General features: G+C 48.2%; 2 protein-coding genes across 2 annotated transcripts in view; both read right to left on the minus strand.

Annotated features, from left to right (window-relative positions):
- Nucleotides 1-3409: 3409 nt before the first annotated feature.
- Nucleotides 3410-15875, minus strand: LOC128468360 (PC-esterase domain-containing protein 1A-like). The gene is given in 12 exon segments (XM_053450055.1): nt 3410-3714; nt 5385-5474; nt 6257-6328; nt 6538-6670; nt 6673-6860; nt 7286-7532; nt 7831-7972; nt 8088-8320; nt 8531-8610; nt 10225-10315; nt 11139-11271; nt 15746-15875. Coding segments are annotated over 10 exon segments (1485 nt in total). The 5' UTR covers nt 10298-10315; nt 11139-11271; nt 15746-15875; the 3' UTR covers nt 3410-3487.
- A 7433-nt stretch (nt 15876-23308) lies between these two features.
- The window catches only part of LOC128477136 (disintegrin and metalloproteinase domain-containing protein 33-like), a 43949-nt gene continuing 40676 nt past the window's right edge, over nt 23309-26581 (minus strand). The window contains exon 23 of the mRNA XM_053458052.1: nt 23309-25532. Within this exon, the coding sequence (XP_053314027.1) occupies nt 25475-25532 (58 nt within the window). The 3' untranslated portion in view covers nt 23309-25474. The remainder of the gene's footprint in view (nt 25533-26581) is intronic.

A 26581-nucleotide genomic window follows, 5' to 3' on the forward strand; every position in this document is an offset into this window, starting at 1 on the left:
TGTTACCACAGCGATCATATAGCTATAAAAAGTCACATTCCCTTTTTAAAAATGGCCGATACTAATTTTTAATCCCATGATCCCTTTGATCATGGGGTTAAATTTAGCCAACGGTAGAGGGAGGCAATTTTTGAAATCCTGATGAACTGCAAATATTATTAAAATCAGCCATTTAGCCTGTGCGGTATGTGAGTAACCATCTCATCCCTGGAGCGCCTTGCATTTTTACTGAAAAACTTATTTTTGCTGTAAAAGTGATTTTTTCTCTCCCTTTACCATCATTTCTTTGGGATTGTAAGGGGAAAGAATGGTGTGTGTGCTTATGTGAGTGAATGTATGGAAAGTATGGTGTGTGCTTCTGCGAGTGAATGGAGATATGAAAGGCGTGTGAATGATCAGTAATTAGGGTTGAAGCCTTGACGTGGCATTACTGCTCATGTAGGAAGTTAAATTATGGCACAAAAAGTACACATTTGCAAGAACTACACACTTTGGCGCATCAAATGAGGGGCTGTATGTGTTTCTAGTACAAACATGGAGTGCGCTAGACACAAATGAACATGTCGCTGTGGATAGAAAAAACATATTTTCTAGCCAAAGAGACATATTCCATCATTATTTGTGCACTCAACTTTTGTCCTAGAAATACGTGTAGCCCCTCATTTGAAGCTCCAAGGGGCGTAGTTTCTTAAAATGGATGAATTGTCTGAATGAGGGAGAGCATGAGTTAATGTGTGGATGAATTGTCTGAATGAGGGAGAGCATGAGTTAATGTGTTTGTGTGTATCATAGATGTATAATTGTGGAAGGGCAAAGATGGCACTAGCAGGATATTTGAGCCTTGGGGACCGAGATGGCACAGGCCGGGTGTATATGGGACGAAGATGGCAAATCGTATGTGTGTTATCTGGGTGCTGGCCAGGTTCTATGTGGACAGCATGGACGCCAGGGCTGGCTTTGGGGTGTGCAACCTGTGATCTATGCCTGTAATTTAGGGGGTTTTAAATATAGCTTTAATGCTGTGTTTTTATGTGAATTCCAATTGATCTATACCTGCAAAGCTGGGTTTCTGTGTTCTTCTGTAGATCCATATCTGCTATGCTATGTTTCCATACATTATTTATGTAAACCTGCAAATACAGGGTTTGTATGTCTTGTTCAGTTGATTAATACCTGCAATGCTGTTTCCATGTATTTATTTGATCTATACCTGCGATGCTACGTTTCATATATTATTATTGTATACCTGCAAATACAGGATTTATATGTCTGATTCTGTTTATTTGATATATACCTTCAGTGCTGAGATCACAAGTGAATTTAAATTGATCTATACATGCAAAGCTGGGTTTGTGTGTTAATGTGTTGATCTATACCTGCTATCGGCAGCAGGGTCTAATATTTATATATATATATATATATCGTCAGCAGGGACTAATATTAATATATATCGGCAACTGGGGCTAATATTAATATATATGGGCAGCAGGGTCTAATATTTATATATATATTTTTATATATATCAGCAGCAGGATCTAATATTAGGCCCTGAAATCATTTAGTGCAAAAGTTAAGGTATTGTGTTGTTTAAAGGATTTCAAGGATTAGTCGTGCTAAATTGTGGCTTCAGGCTTCCCATGTTGAATGATCAAGTATTGTATTGTCCAATAACAAAAGTATCATTCCATAGCATATTACTTTTGGCAATATATATATATATATATATATATATATATATATATATATGTGTGTGTGTGTGTTTTTTCAGTGGTATCATTTAATGGTGGAAATTATTAATGCCCCCCCAGTTTGACTGTGGTATCTTGTGTGCCCCCCCTATATATTGTTTCTAGAGTCGCCACTGCGGTAGCAGGGTCTAATATTAATGAAACTGCCAGTTCAGCTGTAATTTTGAAATCATATTTCAATCATAGTCTTTACTTCAGAGAGGTCATTTCAAAAACACCCAAGAAAGAAAGACATTTGAAGCCAAAATGATCCATTTTTATGATTGTAAAAACAGAGGACTTAATGTGGATTTGAGCTTCTTAGCACACTATCAAAACTTCCTATAACCTGTGTTTTTTTCTTCTCTCTCCTCCATGCTCCCCCCCAGCCTTATCTGTGCAGTATATGCCACTATTTACTATTTACGGCCCTCTTAGTTTTTTGTCTGCAAATTCTCTACCTTGTTGTTTTAACCCCTGTTTTAACCCTGTATTAGAACATGTACTGGTCAGTTTTAAACTGTGTTTTTCACTTGCTTGGTCAGAAACGCTGTTGAAATCGATAAACGGGGGAGGACTCCCGAAAGCTCGTCTATTATTTTAAATACTGTTAGTCCAATAAGAAAGGAATTACAAGATTCTGCAACATTCGGTTTTTTTTTGGCATACTTCAGAGAGATAAATATATATTATGTAGATAAAAACGCACGATATATCCGGGAGAGCCGCAGCCATTAAACGGAAGGGAGGGACTGCTTAGAGTTTCAGATTTCACAAAATTATTTCCTCCAAAAACTTTTATTTAAACACAAAAATAAACGTCCTTCATAACAAAACGTCCCCATATTAGTGAAAAACGATGAAAAATTTATATATAAAATGACAAAAAAAGATTTTTACAAAAAAAAACATTCACATTCGTTTAGAAAATACAAATATATATATATAATTATTATTATTTTTTTTTAACATTTTCTGAAAGTGGTAAGATCAGGTCTGTCGCCACGACGGGCCGAACGTGAAAAAAAAAAACGGAGTGAAAGTGTGTTTTCTGGTGCAGCAGAGGCCTCAACAATCCCATCCTCGCTATAGAAACGAAGTGGGGGGCAGAAGCTGAACCCCCAAATTAGGTGGGAGGGATAACCGACCGGAGAAGGTTCTACTCCCTGACGCACGCTCTATGCAGGGCCAACCTCTATGACAAGGGCTTACAGGGCCCTGTATCATGTATAGTTGAATCAGCGACATCAGAAAACGTCCCCAAACTATACCGGGGGTCCAGCCTGTCCTGCAGAAGAAGCCCCCCGGAGGCGGCCAATTATAGAGCGGCGCGAGGTGGCGGAGACATTAATATATTATTCACAAAAAACACTGAAATTGTAACAAAAACATACAAAAAACGTTTTAACGTCAGAAGCGGCCGCCCAGTGCTGAGCGGCGAATACTTTGTCTTAATACTTCTTATTGGTGGGGAAAAGTGTCACTCAAACAGAAGCGACCAATCAAAAAGTGCCTCGGAGAAAAACAACGAACAAGCAGTTGCCTAGCAACCATCTTCAGGCGTAAAACAAGCCCGGTTACGGTTACCGGGGTCTCACTAAACATCACATTGCAGGGAAGTCGCGATCAGTGCTTGGAAGGTGCCGGAAACCCCAATGACCGGTGTGGGGGGGTTCGGGTGAGGTAGAACTTGGAGAAACAACTTAACGAGACATCCTGGGGGGGGGGGTCCGGCCAACTGCAGCATTCCCAGGGGGTCTTCAGTATATCCACGTTGGGGGGAGGGGAGGCCGGTGATAGGGATTGAACCAGCCGCTGTCTGGCCTGACTTGGCGCTTCATGGTGAACCGGTGGGGTCTGAAGCCGAGCGGCGCGTGCGGCAGGTGGGGGGGGAAGCTGCCGAAGCTCGTGTTTTGGAAGTTGGGGTTGGGAACGACATTCATGGCCATGTTCATGGCGCTGAAAGGGTGGCTGCCCCTGTGACGAGCTGTTTGAGACACAAAAGGAGGAGTTACATGAAATGGATGATGTCATAACTTATCGTCCAGCAACTTCCTGCAGAGTACAACCCATTACCGTCTCTGCTGCACTTTGTGTAACTTTATACGATGCCCTTTGATTCCGCGTCACGCGTGACCTCAACTTAAAAAGGTGCCGTTCCACAAATGAAATTAAAAAGGACATCCCCAGCCCGAGTCCAGTTCCCTGGGATTTTCCTGCATGCAAACAGGTGCACAGATCCGCCCCCCCCGCTGCCTCTGCAGTAAACAAGCAGCATTCCTCGGTACACTTCCTGCACATGCTCAGTAGCGCTATCGTGCCAGCCAATGGGAGCCGTCTGATAACTCTGTGAAAGTACTAGAAGTTCCTACAACACCAATTCTAGTGCAGAAATTCCGAGTTACGGTTTTTAGGTTTCGCTATTTTCCGATATATTTTTAATAAATATTGTGTTTTATGTAATTAATTTCCTGTCTTGAAATTCTTTTCTCTCATTGGCTGCCGGAACCAACATCAAGAACCTATCACTGAAAGGCGTGGCCAAATAGCTTTTCTCTCTCCTTCTTTTCTCTGCTCCCTCTCTCCTCCCGTTTTTCTTCCTCGCTTCGTTCTCCCTCTCCCTCCTCTCATTTGTCTGTAGAAATAACCTGCGCTCTCCTTCACCTTTCATCCCATCTCTTCCCCTCCCCTGACTCGCTCACCCTCACCCTTCCTCATCTACCTTCACCAGGGGCGAGAGCAGGGTGCAGTGTTTCTTCAGTGACCCCTTGTTAATAAAACACACACGTACATACTAACACGGGCACACACATACTAACCCGGGCACACATACTAACCCACACGTACATACTAACACGGGCACACATACTTACTAACCTGGGCGCACACATACTAACCCGGGCACACATACTAACCCACACGTACATACTAACACGGGCACACATACATACTAACCCACACGTACATACTAACACGGGCACACATACATACTAACCCGGGTGCACACATACTAACACGGGCACACATACTAACCCACACGTACACATACTAACCCACACGTACATACTAACACGGGCACACATACATACTAACCCGGGCGCACACATACTAACACGGGCGCACATACTAACACGGGCACACATACTAACACAGACGCAAACATACTAACCCGGGCACACATACATACTAACACGGGCACAAATACATACTAACCTGGGCGCACACATACTAACACGGGCACACATACTAACACGTACACACTAACACGGGCACACATACATACTAACCCGGGCGCACACATACTAACACGGGCACACATACATACTAACACGGGAACACATACTAACCCACACGTACATACTAACACGGGCACACATACATACTAACCCGGGCGCACACACACTAACCCGGGCACATATACATACTAACACGGGAACACATAGTAACCCACACATACATACTAACCCGGGCGCACACACTAACCCACACGTACATACTAACTCGGGCACACATACTTACCCGGGCACACATACTAACACGTGCAAACACACACATACTAACACATGCGCACATGCTAAAAATCGCGCACATGCTAACACGCCAACATATAGAGCTACGTGCGGATGGCAGAACGTGCTCTGGTCTGAAGTCACAAACCTTTGTTATTAGGGCGGTTTCCATCAAAGCTTAAGTAGCCCGGCATGATTCCAGCGACCAGCAGAGGACTGTCAGAAACAAAGGAGTCATCTGCAGCAAAACACGGAGAAAATAATAATAAACTGAATGAAAGCACAGCGTCTCCTCACCGCGCTCCCAGGAGCCCAGGTAACAGGGGCAGCCCCTCGTAATGCAGGGTGAGGGTGGGGAGGGCCAATGGTTCTGTTTAGGCATAGATAAGTACAGCGATAAATGCCCCCTCTGCCCAGTCTCTCCAGGGGGCTGCTGCAGAGGGACTGGAGCATATTTATATTTATATACCACCAAGCATCAACGGCCCCTAGTGGTTGGAGGGGGCATTGCATGCGCTGCTCACTACGATGGAGATCAGTTACTTAAAGGGAGCGGGCTAGGACCCCAAAAATGTGTAATGTACGTCGGGGTCCGTACTGCATGTGAATCGGTGCAGCCATTTAGAAAATGAAAAAAACTTTTGGGTCAATTAACTCCTCCCTCGACCGCCTCTACTGAAACCAGGAAGTATTCATAAGTACACTAAGTCTTGCACATGCTCAGTAGAGCTCCCATCCAAGTAGCAGCCAATCACAGGTATACTAGCATTAGCAATCTGACAGACGATTGGCTGCTGCTGCTACTCCCATTGGTTTGAACTGGAGTTCTACTGAGCACGTGCAAGAGGCATATTGACAGGTAGGAGAGAAGTTCAACCACTAAAAGAACCAATCAGTACGCAGGAAATCCATGGCTATATGTTCAATACGAAAACAGAGCTGGAGTGCCGCCTTTGAGTGTTAATGCGGTGTGTCATGCGTGTGCGGCGTGTCATGCGTGTGCGCCACGGTCCTACTCACCAAGTCTGCCTCCGTGCTTTTCCTCAAAGCCCGTGTACCCCTGGCAGTAGACCCCCGGCTGGGGTGGGATAGCTAAATGGAAAAAAGTCTATATGTAAATATATCATTTATTTGCCCCAAGTTAAAAGGCTGAGGTTGCGCAATAAAGACGGGAAATAATACCCCCCCCCCCCGAGTAACCGCATTAAACCATATCCTTCCACCGACCCGGGGTCTCTGCCTTTAACAACAGGCTCGGTTCAGCCGGATCGTAGATATTGCCCCAAGTAATTGCCACTCACCTTGGAAGGCGTTGTGGTTCACGTCGAAGCTGGTGTATCCCGGGGAGGGCAACACAAAGCGCGGCGGCTCGTCTGCAGAGAGACCGAGAACATTTTCGCAACCAAACATTGGGGTTCTTACGTTAGAGACGTTTGTAAGAGGAACGCGTCTCCTACGACCACGAAAAACGCGCCGTACGCACCCGCTGCACACGAGGGAAGCCCGAAGCCGCTGGGATCCGGCCCCCAGACGGCCCTCTCCTGGAATCTGTGCTGTAGGTCAGGACAGCCACCGTTTTCTTGCCATCTGACCACACGAGTCGGGACCGTCTGGTCGTTATAACCTAAGACGAGAGGGCAGGTGAAACGCGTTGGTTGAAATCTACTCCAGAACTATTCTGTAGGACTGGGCATGCTGGGCACTGGAGGTGGCCTCACTTCTACTCCTCGTTGCTCGCCTTGGTCATGGGGCCCGTGTGGCGACCCGGCCATCATTTGGTCATCATTTAGAAGCGGACACCTCAGTGAGGAGCATGGCATACGATACACTATAGCTGACCCCCAACATTTCAGGTGTCCATATAGCCCACCTATATATATAGGGCCAGAAGCGAGTGGCCCCCTGATGAGCGTGAGTGGCCACCGGCCTATCTCACCTAAGGAGCCTCCTCACAGCATCACAAGGTGAGCACGTGGGAGGCTGAAGCTCAGAACCGCCCCCCCAAAACCCAGGACGGTTGGGGGGTCACGCAGGTGAGTATCGGTTTACCATTAACCGCGGCTCTCTTCCTCTGAGGAGGCTGCACCCCCCACGCCTGCGCGACGTGGGCCAGCAGGATCTGGGTGTACTTGCGATGGGCTAGCTGGTCCCAGTGGATGGCATCCCTGCAGCGGCGTTGCAGGTCACGGCGGAAGTGGTAGTGCATGTCCAGCACGTCCATCTTGTACGCGTCGGCCAGAGTGGCGCTGTAGTAGTTACCCTCCACGATGTTCCACCGCAGGTTATGTTTCAGATACTGCGGCAGACAGGAATGGGGAGGACTAAAACGGGGTATATACAGCTTATATCATACAAAAATAAATTATAAAAAAAAGGTATCGCCCACTGATAGATACATTATTACAAGTTATTTGTCTTGGGGGTAAAAAAAAATAATAATAATAAAAAAAAAAAATTAAAAAATAATAAAATAAATAAAATAAAGATAAAAAAAATATATAAAATCAGCTTCTACGACCCAAACAAACCCCATTTATTAAACGGTCGCACAGCAGGATAGGTTAAGCGTGATTCTCGTGTCCCGCTCCAAATACCTGCGGGAACTCGCTGTCTCTGTAGCCCACCGGCATGGTCATGTTCCACAGGACCAGACACTCGGCACTCAGCACTTCATTCAGCCGGCTGAACAGCGTCTGCAGGTTGGAGAGATAATCGTCCATCTGCGAAAAGCTGTACCTGCAGGAAGCAGAACAAAAAAAATTGGAATGTGGAGGCGGGGCTAGTAGAAACCAAGATGGCCGCCCCCAGCACTTTTACTTTGGCCACACAGAGCCGGTTTTTGGATCCCCACCTGGTGAGGTCCCAGAAGCAGGAGTTGATGATGAGCACGTCCGGCGCAGGTCCGGCCTGAAAGTCCGACAGGACGCTCTCCAGGTAGGCGGAATAGACCCGCGTTAAGAAGTAGAAACGCACGAGGTGGTGGCCGCTGCGGTACTGGCGCACTTCGCGGTAATCCACACCGTTGTGCATCTCTTTCAAAACCCCACCTTCTACCAGAGTGTCGTTTTCAAAAGTCTTCTCGCCCTGCGGACAGAGGAGGCACACGTCATACATACGTGTTGGGCTACGTCACGGGAGGACCACACGGAGTCCCACCAGGCCGGCCCCGTCCGTGGTTCTTCCAGGCGCTACGTTCCATTTTCCATATCTTAATTTCTTGCGCCTTTTGAACGCGGAATATAATCCGGCGGCCGGAGGACCAGGAGAGGCTCCAGAGGCGGACATTTTTCTCACCTTCCGTTTCAGTTGCCCCTCTGTCAGGTATTTGTCATTTTGAAGGAGTTTGACCAGGTCCTTGTAAACGGACCTCTGGACTAGGAGGAAAAAAAAAAGTTAATAGAAGACATTTTGGCGAAGCGGTGAAACGCGATTATTGGGTTATGAATCTCAGATGCCCCGTTGCCCCCTAGGGCGGGGCAGAAAAGACATCGCATCATATTCTTAATGCTGCCTACGGAAAAGTTACTCAATTTCAAATTAATTTCGTTTTGTGAGTTTCGGGGGAAGGTCATGCGACCTCTGTGACACCTTGCATGCCCTCGTCTGAAACATTAAAAAAAATAATAAATAATAAAAATATATAAAAAAAAGGCAAATATAAGTCAGACAAACAAAATCTCTGTAATCTAAAGTAACGATTTATTATACAGAAATAGCGATCCGTTGGATGCAGAGTAACCAAAAAGGATCTCGTATGGGAAAAAAAAGCCTGACGGGCGAAGTAAAACGCGCTGAATCTCAGACGGGAAACTTACAGACTGCAGAGACCGCGGGGCGAGAGTCATTTGGGCAGCCATGAGCCAAGGGTCGGTTGTGGCCGATGCCGGCGTCGGGGCGTTTACTCGTCAGGCCCAACCGGCGCGTTTTACTTATCTGGTCAGAAAAGCTTTTAACCCGACGAAGGGAAGACTCCCGAGAGCTTTTTTTTTTGTAGGAGATTCTGCAGCATTTTGTTACTTTGTATACAGCTACTCCTCACTACGTTAATCCGTCGGGGGGGGGCGGAGTCCTCAGCTGGGCGGCAGCTTCAAGTCAATATTCTGCAGAAAAACGTATTTTCTACCGACTCGCATCTTAGTGAAAAATTTGCCACAAATTGAGAAGAGTCGACGCGCAGCGTGTGCCACGCAACGTGTCCTGGAGACCATGACATATGTGACTTACAACCCACGGAACAAACTACATGCTACACGCTAACCATGTCCTGCTGGCAAATGCTGCAGCTAAAGCAGGAGAACAAGAGGCCCTAACCTCAAACTAGAGGCTCAGATGGAATGGAAGGAAGGGGTCGATAAGTGGAACAGCCTCCCAGCAGAGGTGGTAGAGGGTAATACAGTGAAGGTCTTTACAGACTAGACGGGGGCCGCCGGGGCCGATCTGCCGGCGGGTTCTAGGTCAGGACTGTTTCTTTAACACGACATGGAGTTTTAATACTAGGTTTCTTTGTTGGCGTCTCCCTCGCGCTCCTGCTCACTGATACGAAGCCCCCGTTGGCGCCGGCTTCCTCCTCACTCCTCCGTGTTCTCCGTCTCAAGGCTCAGGCCTGACCTTGAAGCCGTGTACTAAAAACTCCCCGAATAACCCGACTCCCGGGGAGGAAGAACAGGCGTGAAAAGGCAACAAGCATCTTAATCCCAGCGCTGCACACAATAACCATCCTTACTAATCCAACCGTAAGAGGCCATAAAACTTAAACTACAGGGTGCGAGGCTACAATGCAAGGACGTTTTACTTTACTGAGAGGGTAGTAGATAAGTGGAACAGCCTCCCAGCAGAAGTGGTAGAGGGTAATACAGTGAGGGTATTAAACATGCATGGGATAGACATACGGCTCCTGAATCTAAGACGAGACCAACGACTGATTAAGGTTTGAGTCGTTACAGACAGGGGCCGGATGGGGCCGATCGGCTGTACTTGGAGACACTTACTGGAGTCCCCCATGACCACCACGAACTTGTTGTGGAGCAGCTGCTGGGCCTCCTCAGCGCAGAAGTCGTTCATGGCTTCCGGAATCTGTACCTGCGAGGAGACAACCAGAGTCAAAACACAGTTTATCCGGAGACTCTGTGCCGAGACTCACGCGACATCACCGGGGGCCACCGCCGCGACATCACCGGGGGGCCACCGCCGCGACATCACCGGGGGGGCCACCGCCGCGACATCACCGGGGAGCCACCGCCGCGACATCACCGGGGGGCCACCGCCGCGACATCACCGGGGGGGCCACCGCCGCGACATCACCGGGGGGGCCACCGCCGCGACATCACCGGGGGCCACCGCCGCGACATCACCGGGGGCCACCGCCGCGACATCACCGGGGGCCACCGCCGCGACATCACCGGGGGCCACCGCCGCGACATCACCGGGGAGCCACCGCCGCGACATCACCGGGGAGCCACCGCCGCGACATCACCGGGGAGCCACCGGCACAGCCGCAACATCACCGGGGGGGCCACCGCCGCGACATCACCGGGGGCCACCGCCGCGACATCACCGGGGGCCACCGCCGCGACATCACCGGGGGCCACCGCCGCGACATCACCGGGGAGCCACCGCCGCGACATCACCGGGGAGCCACCGCCGCGACATCACCGGGGAGCCACCGGCACAGCCGCAACATCACCGGGGGGCCACCGCCGCGACATCACCGGGGAGCCACCGCCGCGACATCACCGGGGAGCCACCGCCGCGACATCACCGGGGAGCCACCGCCGCGACATCACCGGGGAGCCACCGGCCATGGGAAGCCATCGCCGTGCGGTTGGTGGTCCGGTTTCCTGAAGGTTTACGTCGACGGGTTACACGTCTGTGCCAGCGTAAACTCATAGAGTACAACACTCACCTACCTCCCGGAGAAGCAGGGTCCAGGGGGGTTCTTCACATCGGTTGCTCCACGAAATAAAAGCCCCCCCGGCCTCCGGAGAGTCCTAGAGACGAAGGGTCACCGGGGCGAACGACATCCACAACTTCAACGTCTGCGGGGAGGAAAAATAAAAAGCGCTGGTGACTGCTGGGGACACTCGCACTCGATACATATACCGTACACTCTGAGTGTGAGTGCCTCCTGCCGGGGACGTTGGTGACGCATCTCCCACCCGACACGCCATGCTCATGGAATAAATGGTTCGGCTGGGAGTGCTGAGCGTGCGGACTGAGTCGTGAAGATACCGGTGACTGGATGACATAGGAGAGAACGAAGACAAGCGGAACCCCACGTGCGACAGAATTACCCAAACACAGCGCTTCTGCACCCAAAATTTACTGCTGCCCCAAAATTCTAGGGGTCACACACTCTGACTCCTTCCTACCCCCCCAGGATCGTATCTAAGACCCCCAGTCGGTGCTTTCGCTTCCAGTATGTTATGATTGATACCTCTGCTTGACTGCTGGTGACGAGTCAAGGTTTCCACGACGACCGGCACCCGAAATCCGCACAGAATACCAAACCCCCATTGGTAACTTACCCTGAGCCAGAGGGAGAGCACTGCAGCTCTGACGGGGTTAATCACAGAATATGTAAATGACATAAAAATATAGACAATAAAGGAGGAAGCGAAACCGGAAAGCTCAGGGGGCCGACAGACTTCATGCCCCTTCTCGGGCCCTCCGGCGGTCTACTACCCCTTTACCCCCACACATGGGCATCTGCCCCTACACCCCAAAACCCGTTCACCCACCGACCCCCGAACTTTATCCACCACCAAGTTCTGTATGAGGAGGATTCAGTAATCCCCGCGCTGCCAAAATTACAGAAAAATAGAAATTTGGTCAAAAAAACATAAAACTTCTCAAATCAGAAAAACGGTGCAGCGATTAACCCCAAAAAGCTAAAAATCAGAGCAAAAGACAAAGAATTACACCGAACCCGAGCGTAACATAACCTGCCGCAGCGCTTTACAAAAATAATGAGAAAAAACATAAAAACGAGAGAAAACACAGAAAAACTTACAAAAACAGAGAGTAACGCTCGGGAATCTCCACGCTTCAGCCTCTCGCCGGAGATCTTCAGTAATGAGGACTCCGTCTCTGGTGTCACCCAGGGAGGGAGCGACGGCAATAACCCCCCCTCCGGGGGGGCGCGCGATCCTCCCCATCCTCACACTCTGCCTCACCTTTCCCAAATCATAACTCTGAAGATGCTCTGTGCTGCCCCCCCCCCACGTGACCCCAGTGCCCAGCGCCCCCCCCTGTAGGATTTTATGGCACCCATCTGCTATCCTTTGAAGATGCCCCCTTGGATGCTCTGCCTGCCCCAGTGACTTTATGGTGGGTGTGGGGGGGTCTGGCCAGGGGTTCCAGATAACATTTATGGCAGGACGCCTTGTTAACCCTTAAACTGGGGCATTTGCGTGACACCGCCCTTTAAGATGGTGGCAAAGGGGTTAAGCCACAAGCTGTCGGCGTCCGCCCCATGTGAACAGCCTGCCGAGCTTCCCATCTACCCCACCGCCTGGAGCCCGCGCCGCGCAGACACTCAGGCCGGGTGACAGCAGGGATCCCGCGCCGCCCCCCCCAACCTCTCCGTGTGCCGATCTCTCTCCCCAACCCCCTAACCTCTCCCCGCGCTGGGAGAGAGAGGGCAGCTGGAGCTGCAGCTTCTCCCGAATAATGAAAATGAAAAGGCCTCGCAGAGGGATGGGGGCTCACTGCTGGGGGGCGCCCATGACATTAAACTGTCTCTTTAACCAAATCCGAGTGCAGCGAGCGACGGAAGAAATCAGAGAGATTCTCCTTACGTTCCCTCCTGCGAGACGGGCAGCGATCCAAGAGACCCTCAGAGCCGTGCGCTGCTTCACAGGGCGAGACGTTCACCATACACGGATCCAGGAGACCCTCAGAGCCATGCGCTGCTTCACGGGGCGAGACTGACGGCGGGGGGCAAAGAGACCCTCAGAGCTGTGCGCTGCTTCATGGGGCGAGACGTTCACCATACACGGATCCAGGAGACCCTCAGAGCCACGTGCTGCTTCATGGAGCGAGACTGACGGCGGGGGGCAGAGACCCTCAGAGCCATGCGCTGCTTCATGGGGCGAGACTGACGGCGGGGGGCAGAGACCCTCAGAGCCATGCGCTGCTTCATGGGGCGAGACTGACGGCGGGGGGCAGAGACCCTCAGAGCCATGCGCTGCTTCATGGGGCGAGACTGACGGCGGGGGGCAAAGAGACCCTCAGAGCCATGCGCTGCTTCATGGGGCGAGACTGACTGCGGGGGGCAAAGAGACCCTCAGAGCTGTGCACAGCTTCATGGGGCGAGATGGTCACCATACACGGATCCAAGAGACCTTCAGAGCCATGCGCTGCTTCATGGGGCGAGACGTTCACCATACACGGATCCAGGAGACCCTCAGAGCCGTGCGCTGCTGCACAGGGCGAGACGTTCACCATACACGGATCCAGGAGACCCTCAGAGCCGTGCGCTGCTTCATGGAGCGAGACTGACGGCGGGGGGCAAAGAGACCCTCAGAGCCGTGCACTGCTTCATGGGGCGAGATGGGCTGCGGCTCGGGCACCATACACCGATCCAAGAGACCCTCCGAGCCGTGCACAGCTTCACGGGGCGAGACGGGCTGCGGCTCCGAGTGCCAGGCGCCGCGCTCTGATAGGCGGCAGAGACTCCCCCATTGCTGGAAGCCCCCGCTGCGTGGCTTCAGTAATACCTGGTAGCACTCTATGTGACGGCGCGCGTTAATCACACTCCCCAAGGGCTCCCTCTCTCTGGGACAACGCTCTGCGGCCCCGGGGAGGAATTACATTTATAGTTCCTGTTTATACGGCATATTTCCTCATTAACCCTTTCTTTAACCATTAACCCCTTCCTGCCGCAGTTCTCTTCCTCGCACCGGAATAACAGAATCCTCCATACACGGTAAACACGGAGCACGGAGATACTCGCTACCCATCCCTCTGCGTCACCCCCGCAGCCCCCGACGCAACTCCGTGCCACGGAAGACTACTACAAGAAAAGAATAGCACCAGAGGCGACCCCACCGCAGCCCCATACACCGCCGCGCAGCCCCCCAAACCAACCGATACACCGCCCCCACCGCACCGATACACCGCCGCACACCACCCCCAACGCGCACCCCCCCCGCACCGATACACCGCCGCGCAACCCCCCCACCGCACCAATGCACCGCCGCGCAACACCATACACCGCCGCGCAACCCCCCCACCGCACCGATACACCGCCACGCACCCCCCCCCGCACCGATACACCGCCGTGCAGCCCCAAGGCACGATACACCGCCGTGCAGCCCCCCCAGCGCACTGATGTGACAGGGTCGGGCTAGCCGGCTCATATGTTCGTGTAAAGTTTAGCCGGGTCACGGAGCGCTTTTGTGTCCGGTTCCGTATCCCGTGACCCGGTAATATATTATATTGTGTGTTTATTGTGTAACCAGCCCAGAGACTGAATGTGGCTGCAGCTCCGGCCTTCAAAGAGACGATCAGGTAACCCGGCTGGGGCTCTTAATCAGCCAGCACAGCCCTGTCTGCCCCGCCGGCCCCCGCACTACAGGGGGGGTAACACAGGTGGGGGAACCCATCGTATCCCTTAATCCCCTCACCTGATACATCCCCTGTATACCGATGGGATTTGTGGTGGGATGTGAGTGATGGGATTTGTGGTGGGATGTGAGTGATGGGATTGGGGGTTGGGTTTGGTGCGCAGTGAATTGAGGTTATATATAAAGTTCTGTGTGTTTGTAAATAAAGTTCTTGTTTTACTGTGAATGGCGGTCTGACTGATCCGTGGATAGCAGGAGCTCCGTATGAGGGACTGACCGGTGATTCCTCAGCCCTCAAACAGGGGGACCCGGCCTTGGGTACGGTGACCCTGTAACACCCCATTCACCCCCGCACAGCCCCAACGCACCAATACACCCCAGTCCCCCAACGCACCGATACACCACAGCTCCCCCAACGCACCGATACACCGCAGCCCCCCAATACACCCCAGTCCCCCCAACGCACCGATACACCGCAGCCCCCCCCAAACACACCAATACACCCCAGTCCCCCCCAACGCACCGATACACCGCAGCCCCCCCAACACACCAATACACCGCAGCCCCCCCAACGCACCAATACACCGCAGCCCCCCCAACGCACTGATACACCGCCGCACAGCTCCAACGCACCGATACACCGCAGCCCCCCAACGCTCAGATACACCTCAGCCCCCCCCAACGCTCAGATACACCCCAGCCCCCCCACGCTTCGATACACCCCAGCCCCCCCAACGCACCGATACACCGCCGCACAGCCCCAATGCAGCCCTATCGCTCCAACGCACCGCGGGCCCCAACGCACCGCCAGACAGCACCAAGCGCACCAATACACTGCAGCCCTACCGCTCCGCAGCCCCAACGCACCGCCGCACAGGAGCCCCAACACGATATATAAATAATAATAATATTAAGGACACGTTGTAAACATTCCATACTTTACCGTCTTCGGGTAATCCAGATTGTTGCCGCCACTTTGGTTCCATCCAGGAAAATACTTTTTTTTCGTCCCCGATTATTGTAAAGTGGTTGCGAATGAGACCGTGTGGCTCCCGTCGCGCACGCTAACACCCTCCTACAGAGATAATGGCCTTATCTGAATTGGGCGGGTTATATCGTTACAGCATTTTGAGTGGCCCTGCACATACCGGCACCTCAGCGGTTAACTTTTAATAGCAATCAATCGCTGAAAAGCAGCCCACCGAGGGAGAGCCCGCATTAACCCATTAAATCCTTCATGGCGTTCTTTACCGGTATGAAATAGGTGGCCCAAAAACCCATTGGGACGGCACGCAGGTCTCAGTGAACGAGAGGGTGCTGCTGATCGGTCGGAGACCGCTATGTGCGCGTGCACACACCCCGCTGCGTGTGTAATATATATATATATATATATAAAAACTGCCAGGGGTTCCCCTGACAACAGAACGTTCCGGCTGCCTTGGCCAACGATCGACGACCAACGGTTTAAATAAATAATAAAAATAAAATAAATAATAATAATAATAATAATAGTAATCCGATCGCTCCTAGTGAGAACGTGCGCGGGAGGGGGGGTATTTACACGTTTCTTGGGGGTATTTTGAATGGGGGGGGGTGATGCCATAACTTCCAAGAAAGAAGAAAAAAAAAAAAAACACACACAAGGCATTTCGGGTTTTTCCTAATTCCAGACATATTCACCCATTTTTGGGGTATTTTGATCACCATACTGGTTCACGGTCAATTTTCAAAGTATATTTTTTCTCCAAAATGTTTTATTTTTTATTTTATTATTCATCGCGGGTAAAAATCCTGAAAAAGTAAGATATTTAGGGGGGGAAACCCCCTCAGTGACGAAGGGGTTAAAACGTACAAACTGCAGCTTCTTAACCCCGCCCTGATAACCTTCTGCTCATATACATTAACCCCTTAACACTCTTGCTGTAATATTTATATATCGCCGTCATACTCCGCAGCGCTGTACAATGTGTTATTATTATTTATATATCGCCATCATACTCCGCAGCGCTGTACAATGTGTGTTATTATTATTTATATATCACCGTCATACTCCGCAGCGCTGTACAATGTGTGTTATTATTATTTATATATCGCCGTCATACTCCGCAGCGCTGTACAATGTGTGTTATTATTATTTATATATCGCCGTCATACTCCGCAGCGCTGTACAATGTGTGTTATTATTATTTATATATCGCCATCATACTCCGCAGCGCTGTACAATGTGTGTTATTATTATTTATATATCGCCGTCATACTCCGCAGCGCTGTACAATGTGTGTTATTATTATTTATATATCGCCGTCATACTCCGCAGCGCTGTACAATGTGTGTTATTATTATTTATATATCGCCGTCATACTCCGCAGCGCTGTACAATGTGTGTTATTATTATTTATATATCACCGTCATACTCCGCAGCGCTGTACAATGTGTGTTATTATTATTATTTATATATCGCCGTCATACTCCGCAGCGCTGTACAATGTGTTATTATTATTTATATATCGCCGTCATACTCCGCAGCGCTGTACAATGTGTGTTATTATTATTTATATATCGCCGTCATACTCCGCAGCGCTGTACAATGTGTGTTGTTATTATTTATATATCACCGTCATACTCCGCAGCGCTGTACAATGTGTTATTATTATTTATATATCGCCGTCATACTCCACAGCGCTGTACAATGTGTGTTATTATTATTTATATATCGCTGTCATACTCCGCAGCGCTGTACAATGTGTGTTATTATTATTATTTATATATCGCCGTCATACTCCGCAGCGCTGTACAATGTGTGTTATTATTATTATTTATATATCGCCGTCATACTCCGCAGCGCTGTACAATGTGTGTTATTATTATTTATATATCGCCGTCATACTCCGCAGCGCTGTACAATGTGTTATTATTATTATTTATATATCGCCGTCATACTCCGCAGCGCTGTACAATGTGTGTTATTATTATTTATATATCGCCGTCATACTCCGCAGCGCTGTACAATGTGTTATTATTATTTATATATCACCGTCATACTCCGCAGCGCTGTACAATGTGTGTTATTATTATTTATATATCGCCGTCATACTCCGCAGCGCTGTACAATGTGTGTTATTATTATTTATATATCGCCGTCATACTCCGCAGCGCTGTACAATGTGTTATTATTTATATATCGCCGTCATACTCCGCAGCGCTGTACAATGTGTTATTATTATTATTTATATATCGCCGTCATACTCCGCAGCGCTGTACAGTGTGTGTTATTATTATTTATATATCGCCGTCATACTCCGCAGCGCTGTACAATGTGTGTTATTATTATTTATATATCGCCCTCATACTCCGCAGCGCTGTACAATGTGTGTTATTATTATTATTTACATATCGGCGTCATACTCCGCAGTGCTGTACAATGTGTGTTATTATTATTTATATATCGCCGTCATACTCCGCAGCGCTGTACAATGTGTGATTATTATTATTTATATATCGCCGTCATACTCCGCAGCGCTGTACAATGTGTTATTATTATTATTTATATATCACTGTCATACTCCGCAGCGCTGTACAATGTGTGTTATTATTATTTATATATCGCCGTCATACTCCGCAGCGCTGTACAATGTGTGTTATTATTATTTATATATCGCCGTCATACTCCGCAGCGCTGTACAATGTGTGTTATTATTATTTATATATCGCCGTCATACTCCGCAGCGCTGTACAATGTGTGTTATTATTATTTATATATCACTGTCATACTCCGCAGCGCTGTACAATGTGTTATTATTATTTATATATCGCCGTCATACTCCGCAGTGCTGTACAATGTGTTATTATTATTATTTATATATCGCCGTCATACTCCGCAGCGCTGTACAATGTGTTATTATTATTATTTATATATCGCCGTCATACTCCGCAGCGCTGTACAATGTGTGTTATTATTATTATTTATATATCGCCGTCATACTCCGCAGCGCTGTACAATGTGTGTTATTATTATTTATATATCGCCGTCATACTCCGCAGCGCTGTACAATGTGTGTTATTATTATTATATATATATCGCCGTCATACTCCGCAGCGCTGTACAATGTGTTATTATTATTATTTATATATCGCCGTCATACTCCGCAGCGCTGTACAATGCGTGTTATAATTTACAGGGGCCAGAATCACTGATTTATCTATACATTATACAGGGGCCGATCACTGATTTATCTATACTTTATACAGGGGGCCGGTCACTGATTTACCTATACATTATACAGGGGCCGGCTCACTGATTTATCTATACATTATACAGGGGGCCGGTCACTGATTTATCTATACATTATACAGGGGCCGGTCACTGATTTATATATACATTATACAGAGGGCCGGCTCACTGATTTATCTATACATTATACAGGGGGCCGGTCACTGATTTATATATACATTATACAGGGGAGCGGTCACTGATTTATCTATACATTATACAGGGCCCAGCTCACTGATTAATTTATACATTATACAGGGGCCGGTCACTGATTTATCTATACATTATACAGGGGCCGGTCACTGATTTATCTATACATTATACAGGGGGCCGGTCACTGATTTATCTATACATTATACAGGGGGCCGCTCACTGATTTATCTATACATTATACAGGGAGCCGGTCACTGATTTATCTATACATTATACAGGGGGCAGGTCACTGATTTATCTATACATTATACAGGGGCCGGTCACTGATTTATCTATACATTATACAGGGGCCGGTCACTGATTTATATATACATTACACAGGGGTCCGGTCACTGATTTATCTATACATTATACAGGGGGCCGGTCACTGATTTATCTATACATTATACAGGGGCCGGTCACTGATTTATCTATACATTATACAGGGGTCCGGTCACTGATTTATCTATACATTATACAGGGGCCGGTCACTGATTTATCTATACATTATACAGGGGGGAGTCACTGATTTATCTATACATTATACAGGGGCCGGTCACTGATTTATCTATACATTATACAGAGGGCCGGCTCACTGATTTATCTATACATTATACAGGGGGCCGGCTCACTGATTTATCTATACATTATACAGGGGCCGGTCACTGATTTATCTATACATTATACAGGGGGCCGGTCACTGATTTATCTATACATTATACAGGGGGCCGGTCACTGATTTATCTATACATTATACAGGGGGCCGCTCGCTGATTTATCTATACATTATACAGGGGGCCGGTCACTGATTTATCTATACATTATACAGGGGCCGGCTCACTGATTTATCTATACATTATACAGGGGGTCGGTCACTGATTTATCTATACATTATACAGGGCGCCGGTCACTGATTTATCTATACATTATACAGGGGCGGTCACTGATTTATCTATACATTATACAGGGGCCGGCTCGCTGATTTATCTATACATTATACAGGGGGCCGGATCACTGATTTATCTATACATTATACAGGGGGCCGGTCACTGATTTATCTATACATTATACAGGGGGCCGGTCACTGATTTATCTATACATTATACAGGGGCCGGTCACTGATTTATCTATACATTATACAGGGGCCGGGTCACTGATTTATCTATACATTATACAGGGGCCGGTCACTGATTTATCTATACATTATACAGGGGCCGGTCACTGAGTTATCTATACATTATGCAGGGGGCCGGTCACTGATTTATCTATACATTATACAGGGGCCGGTCACTGATATATCTATACATTATACAGGGGCCGGTCACTGATTTATCTATACATTATACAGGGGGCCGGTCACTGATTTATCTATACATTATACAGGGGCCGGTCACTGATTTATCTATACATTATACAGGGGGCCGGTCACTGATTTATCTATACATTATACAGGGGGCCGGTCACTGATTTATCTATACATTATACAGGGGCCGGTCACTGATTTATCTATACATTATACAGGGGGCCGGTCACTGATTTATCTATACATTATACAGGGGCCGGTCACTGATAGCCATATATCTATCCCACGTATGTTTAAATTTAAATCCCTCGCTGTATTAGCCACGTCTGCTGGGTGGTAGTTCCACTTCTTTACCACCCTGTCGGTCCCCCGTTAGGTGATAGATTATTATGGGAGTAACATCCACCTGTTTAGTGGTCTCAGGTGCAAATTAACCCATTCCTGCTCTGGTTTCCCACCATTTCAGAGCGCGGCATCCCCCAGCAGACCGTGCCCTGCAAACACCACTGATATTATTTTACCCCACAGACCCCCAGCACCGACAGCCGGATCATAAAGCCCCCTGGGGCAGCAGTGCCGGTCAGTGCGTGGCAGGTGCCAGTCTGGGGCCGCAGAACATAAATGCATCTTATTTAATTTACAATAAATCCTTACCCGGGCCCGGTGCCTGCCGCGGTGGTGGTGGTGGTGGTGGTGGTGGTGGTGGTGGTGGTGGCGGCGGTGGTGGTAACCGTGGTAGTGGTTCTGGTGAATATTAATCCAGGGGCTCCGCTGGGGCCGCTCTGCCTGATACCCTCCTGCGGGGCAGCTCTGGGCTTTAACACACCAGCAACAGCTCAAACTGTCACTGGGGGAGTGGCCAGGGGCGGGGATGGAGGCGGGGCTTCCCCACTGACTTTTCATGTGACTTTGTGCCCCATTGCTCAGTATTTGTGTCACTGAGGGGGCATTTAGAATAATGGGGTTTATTTACCCCGTTTAATTTATAAAGCCGTTCCCTGCTGTTTCTATACACATTATCGGGGCTTTTAGGGCTGTAGAACCCTGCGATCCCCTCATACCCTGCAAACATTCTGACCTCCTAGAAAAGAGGGGCATCGGGGAGGGGAGAGATGGATAATTATATATTATTTATATATCGCCATCATACAGTAATATAACCCCCAGCGCTGTATACAGTAATATAACCCCCAGCGCTGTATACAGTAATATAACCCCTCCAGCACTGTATACAGTAATATAACCCCCAGCGCTGTATACAGTAATATAACCCCCAGCGCTGTATACAGTAATATAACCCCCAGCACTGTATACAGTAATATAACCCCCAGCGCTGTATACAGTAATATAACCCCCAGCGCTGTATTCAGTAATATAACCCCCAGCGCTGTATACAGTAATATAACTCCCAGCACTGTATACAGTAATATAACCCCCAGCGCTGTATACAGTAATATAACCCCCAGCACTGTATACAGTAATATAACCCCCAGGGCTGTATACAGTAATATAACCCCCCAGCACTGTATACAGTAATATAACCCCCCAGCGCTGTATACAGTAATAACCCCCAGCGCTGTATACAGTAATAACCCCCAGTGCTGTATACAGTAATATAACCCCCAGCGCTGTATACAGTAATATAACCCCCAGCGCTGTATACAGTAATATAACCCCCCAGCACTGTATACAGTAATATAACCCCCAGGGCTGTATACAGTAATATAACCCCCCAGCACTGTATACAGTAATATAACCCCCCATCGCTGTATACAGTAATATAACCCCCAGTGCTGTATACAGTAATATAACCCCCCAGCGCTGTATAAACTAATAACCCCTAGCACTGTATACAGTAATATAACCCCCAGCGCTGTATACAGTAATATAACCCCTCCAGCACTGTATACAGTAATATAACCCCCAGCGCTGTATACAGTAATATAACCCCCAGCGCTGTATACAGTAATATAACCCCCCAGCGCTGTATACAGTAATATAACCCTCAGCGCTGTATACAGTAATATAACCCCCAGCGCTGTATACAGTAATATACCCCCCAGCGCTGTATACAGTAATATAACCCCCAGCGCTGTATATAGTAATATAACCCCCCAGCGCTGTATACAGTAATATAACCCCCAGCGCTGTATACAGTAATATAACCCCCCAGCGCTGTATACAGTAATATAACCCCCCAGCGCTGTATACAGTAATATAACCCCCAGTGCTGTATACAGTAATATAACCCCCCAGCGCTGTATACAGTAATATAACCCCCAGCGCTGTATACAGTAATATAACCCCCCAGCGCTGTATACAGTAATATAACCCCCCAGCGCTGTATACAGTAATATAACCCCCAGCGCTGTATACAGTAATATAACCCCCAGCGATGCTTTATGGCGATGCTAATGAAGTCCGTTCCTCCATAGACTTTCATTAGTCCAAGTGTCCACCTGAGTGATTAAGACTGAGCCATTCTATTGTTCCCCACAGGCAGTATGATAAGGAGTCGGGGGGTTAGTAGATCTGGGATCAGATAACAGAGCGAGAATCATACAAATGCTTCCTACAGACAGCAGTTATTATTTAATTCCCGTCTGCGGATAGAAATGCGACACCAATAGCAGAGCCAATCACAGGCCTCCGCAGCTTAACCCCGGCCAGTGACTCGGCTCCGTTTCATGGGAGTTGCAGTCCGCTAGCAGCAGTACGGCTGTTCATTAATCACCCGCCAGTCGATAATAAAAGTTTATTTCAAGTATAAAAAAAACGTACATTTTATTAACATTTTGATATTTTCCGTACCACAGATGAAATATTACGCAGTATATAAAAGGCCTGTAAACATCCTGCAGAGTAACGGTACCTGGAGTCGCTGACGCCGTGACACAGGGGCTTTCCTTATGCATTATACAGGGGCCGGCAGGGTCAGCCATGCCCCAAGTAACTACCCCCTTCTCAATGTATCCGGGGGCTTCTCAATTATTTTCCTTTATAAATATTTATTAAAATATTTTTGAATATTATTATTATTTTTTTTAACTGGATAGGGAATTTTTAAAATACAAAAAAAATAATCTGAACATTGTCTGATTGCCCCCCCCCCCCGTGTTACTGTGACGCGTCTGGTCATGTGACAGGTTTGGTCACACTTGGGAAGATTTTTTTACATTTTTTTTTCTCTCTCTCGGATATTAGAAGATTAAGCGGCCTTAATCTAAATCTTCGTCGAGATTCACATAAAGTAGAATATATGTTGAAATTGGGTCAGATTTAACCCTCTGGAAAATGTGTTGACAAAGGGTTAAAGCGCTAACATAGACCCGGCTAGGCATGAAAGCAACTTGGCCTGGACAGAAATGGCGATAATACTGGCGGCCGGAGAGCAGGAGAGGTAGCATGTATCAGATCAGTGCAGCCTGCAGGTCATAGCACCATGTGGAATAGACTACTCTATATTGCACAGCACCTGGTCACATTAACCCCTTGTAACCGGCATGGCATGCGTCCGGCGTCACCCCTCCCTGGACTAAATGTGCGTTTTTATATCTATGGTTCCGCTGATGTCCTTTAAGGGTTCTTGGTTCTCCGGGATCTGGGAGAACCCTCTTCAGAAGCCGGAAGCTCAAAGACAAGGCCACAGAACGGAGGGTCTGGATGACCCGGCAGATTGTTACGTCACCCATAGCTCGGAACGGGAGATCATCATGGGGTTTCCTAAAGCGTCTTGGTGGGCAGATAAATATGGAGGATTGTCATTCCCGGATGATTGTCATCTTTGCTGCTGTGTGTCTAGCGCTTTTTTATTGTCCACAGACCAGTTGTTGGTGGTTTGGATTACCGGTTACCATTGTGGTTGGTTCCTTTGGTTTTATTCTCCTGAGAACCTGGCCTTATCATCCCTCTAATAAAACTCCTGGACGTATAGTCATGGCTCTGGTAGTAGAAGTGCTCCCGGTGATAGTCACCATTTGTCGGATCGAGGTTTGTTCACCAAGAAGGTCATGTCTTCCAGCAGAAGAATCGGGTAATGAGATGGCTCTTTGCTGGACAAACCCGACCACGACATGTCCCGGCCAGTGCCATCTTTGTTGGACAAACCCAACCATAACTTAGACCTAATAACCATCATCCTTGTTGGACTATCCCAACCATGACCTGGACCTATAACTATCATCTTTGTTGGATGAACCCAAACACGACACGTTCTGGCCAGTGTCATCTTTGTTGTAATGTCCCAACCATAATTTGGACCTATAAGTATCATCTTTGTTGGATTCTCCCAACCATGACCTAGACCTATAGCTATCATCACAGGGCGTTCAACTGAATCATCTTTTCAATGAACCACCGCCCCCCCCCCCGGTTTGCAGGCTTTTGCGCAATCAAGACCAAAGCAGACAACAGCAAGCATGTCCGCCGCTCGGCGCTCGTTTGGTGATAACTCCACGTGGTCCAGCAGATATGCCAGATCCTTCGCCATGGAGTCAGCGTCGTAGCTCCAGCAGCAGAGAAGCAGGTGGACAGTGACGAGCCAGTTGACTCATCTAGAACCATATCAAGTGTAGCTTGTCTTAAACAACGAGGCAGCTCGGTGGGGCTTCAGGCTGTATTATGGACTTTGAGGCGCAATCGTAGCATCCGCACTACGACCATTGAAAGGTAAACCAAAGAATACAGCCCTTTCCAGCAGCCATGGCGGTTTCTCCTCGGTTCCCGATGCCAGTGGAGAAGACTTTCAATGGGAACCTCAGCGTACAACACGCAGAGTAGGCGTTGTGTCTGCGCGGGGTGGGTGCCGTCCGTCGTACACGACAAGTACTAACCCCCAACGAGTATTTTATTCCTAATAGTGCAATTCAGTTTCTTAAGGCTCCGGGTGCCTCTCGGCTCCGGGTTCTTCACTTCTTTTGGAGGAAGGCGGCTGCTGCAGCTTGAACTTTGCCTCCTGGTTTGGGCCTGGAACGTAAGTGATAAATGTTAAAAAAAACAGGTCTTTGGGGTCAACCGGCAGACATTTTTGTCCAGAAAAGATGTGTTAATGGATCAAGAAAACGCTCGCACACTCACAGGCCCATCATTTCCAGAAACAATTCTTTCATCGTGTCAGACTTTTACTCATTTGTCGTATTAGCCGGGAACTCTTAATTGTCATGTGACACAAAAGCAGCAGTTGACAGGCTATTCCTAAGTTTCTATGTTTTACTGTGAATGAGGCGGAAATAATGAAATGATAAATTATTTAAGGTTTATTTCTTTAGCATGACTTTTTGCCAGGGACATTTAATGGTCACGTGACACAAGAAACACTTTTTATGTTTCTATGTTTTTTTTTCTGAATAAACATTCAGCGGAATGACCAAAATGACGGATTTGTTAAGGTCTATTTGCTTAACATACTAAAGACACCAGCTAATCACCTATTGTACAGCGCCGCGGAATATGGAGGCGCCATATAAAACAAATAAATATTTCATTGTATTATCCATGTGAAGGGCCTAACCCAGGAAGTACTTCCTACAATAAAGTGCGAGTAAAGCTTTTAAAGCGGATTTCCTTCAATTTATTTTTTAGATTAAATTAATGTTTTCAAAAATATTAATTTCGATTTTCTTTTTTTACCCAAGTTATAGTTTTTGCCCCAAAATAAAATGTTTTCAGGCAGCTGCATATCAGGCATTTGTATGATTCTCACTCTGTTATGAATGTAGGGATCGAGTAGGAGAGTATCTGCTCATGAGGGTAGAAATGTATGGAGGGGGCAGTATTATGGAGGGGAGCAGTGTTATGGAGGGGGCAGTGTTATGGAGGGGGCAGTGTTATGGAAGGGGGCAGTGTTATGGAGGGGCAGTATTATGGAAGGGGGCAGTGTTATGGAGGGGGGCAGTGTTATGGAGGGGGCAGTGTTATGGAAGGGGGCAGTGTTATGGAGGGGGCAGTGTTATGGAGGGGGACAGTGTTATGGAGGGGCAGTGTTATGGAAGGGGGCAGTGTTATGGACAGGGGCA

The sequence above is a fragment of the Spea bombifrons genome, chromosome 1 (genome assembly GCF_027358695.1).
Source record: "Spea bombifrons isolate aSpeBom1 chromosome 1, aSpeBom1.2.pri, whole genome shotgun sequence".
NCBI lineage: Eukaryota > Metazoa > Chordata > Amphibia > Anura > Pelobatidae > Spea > Spea bombifrons.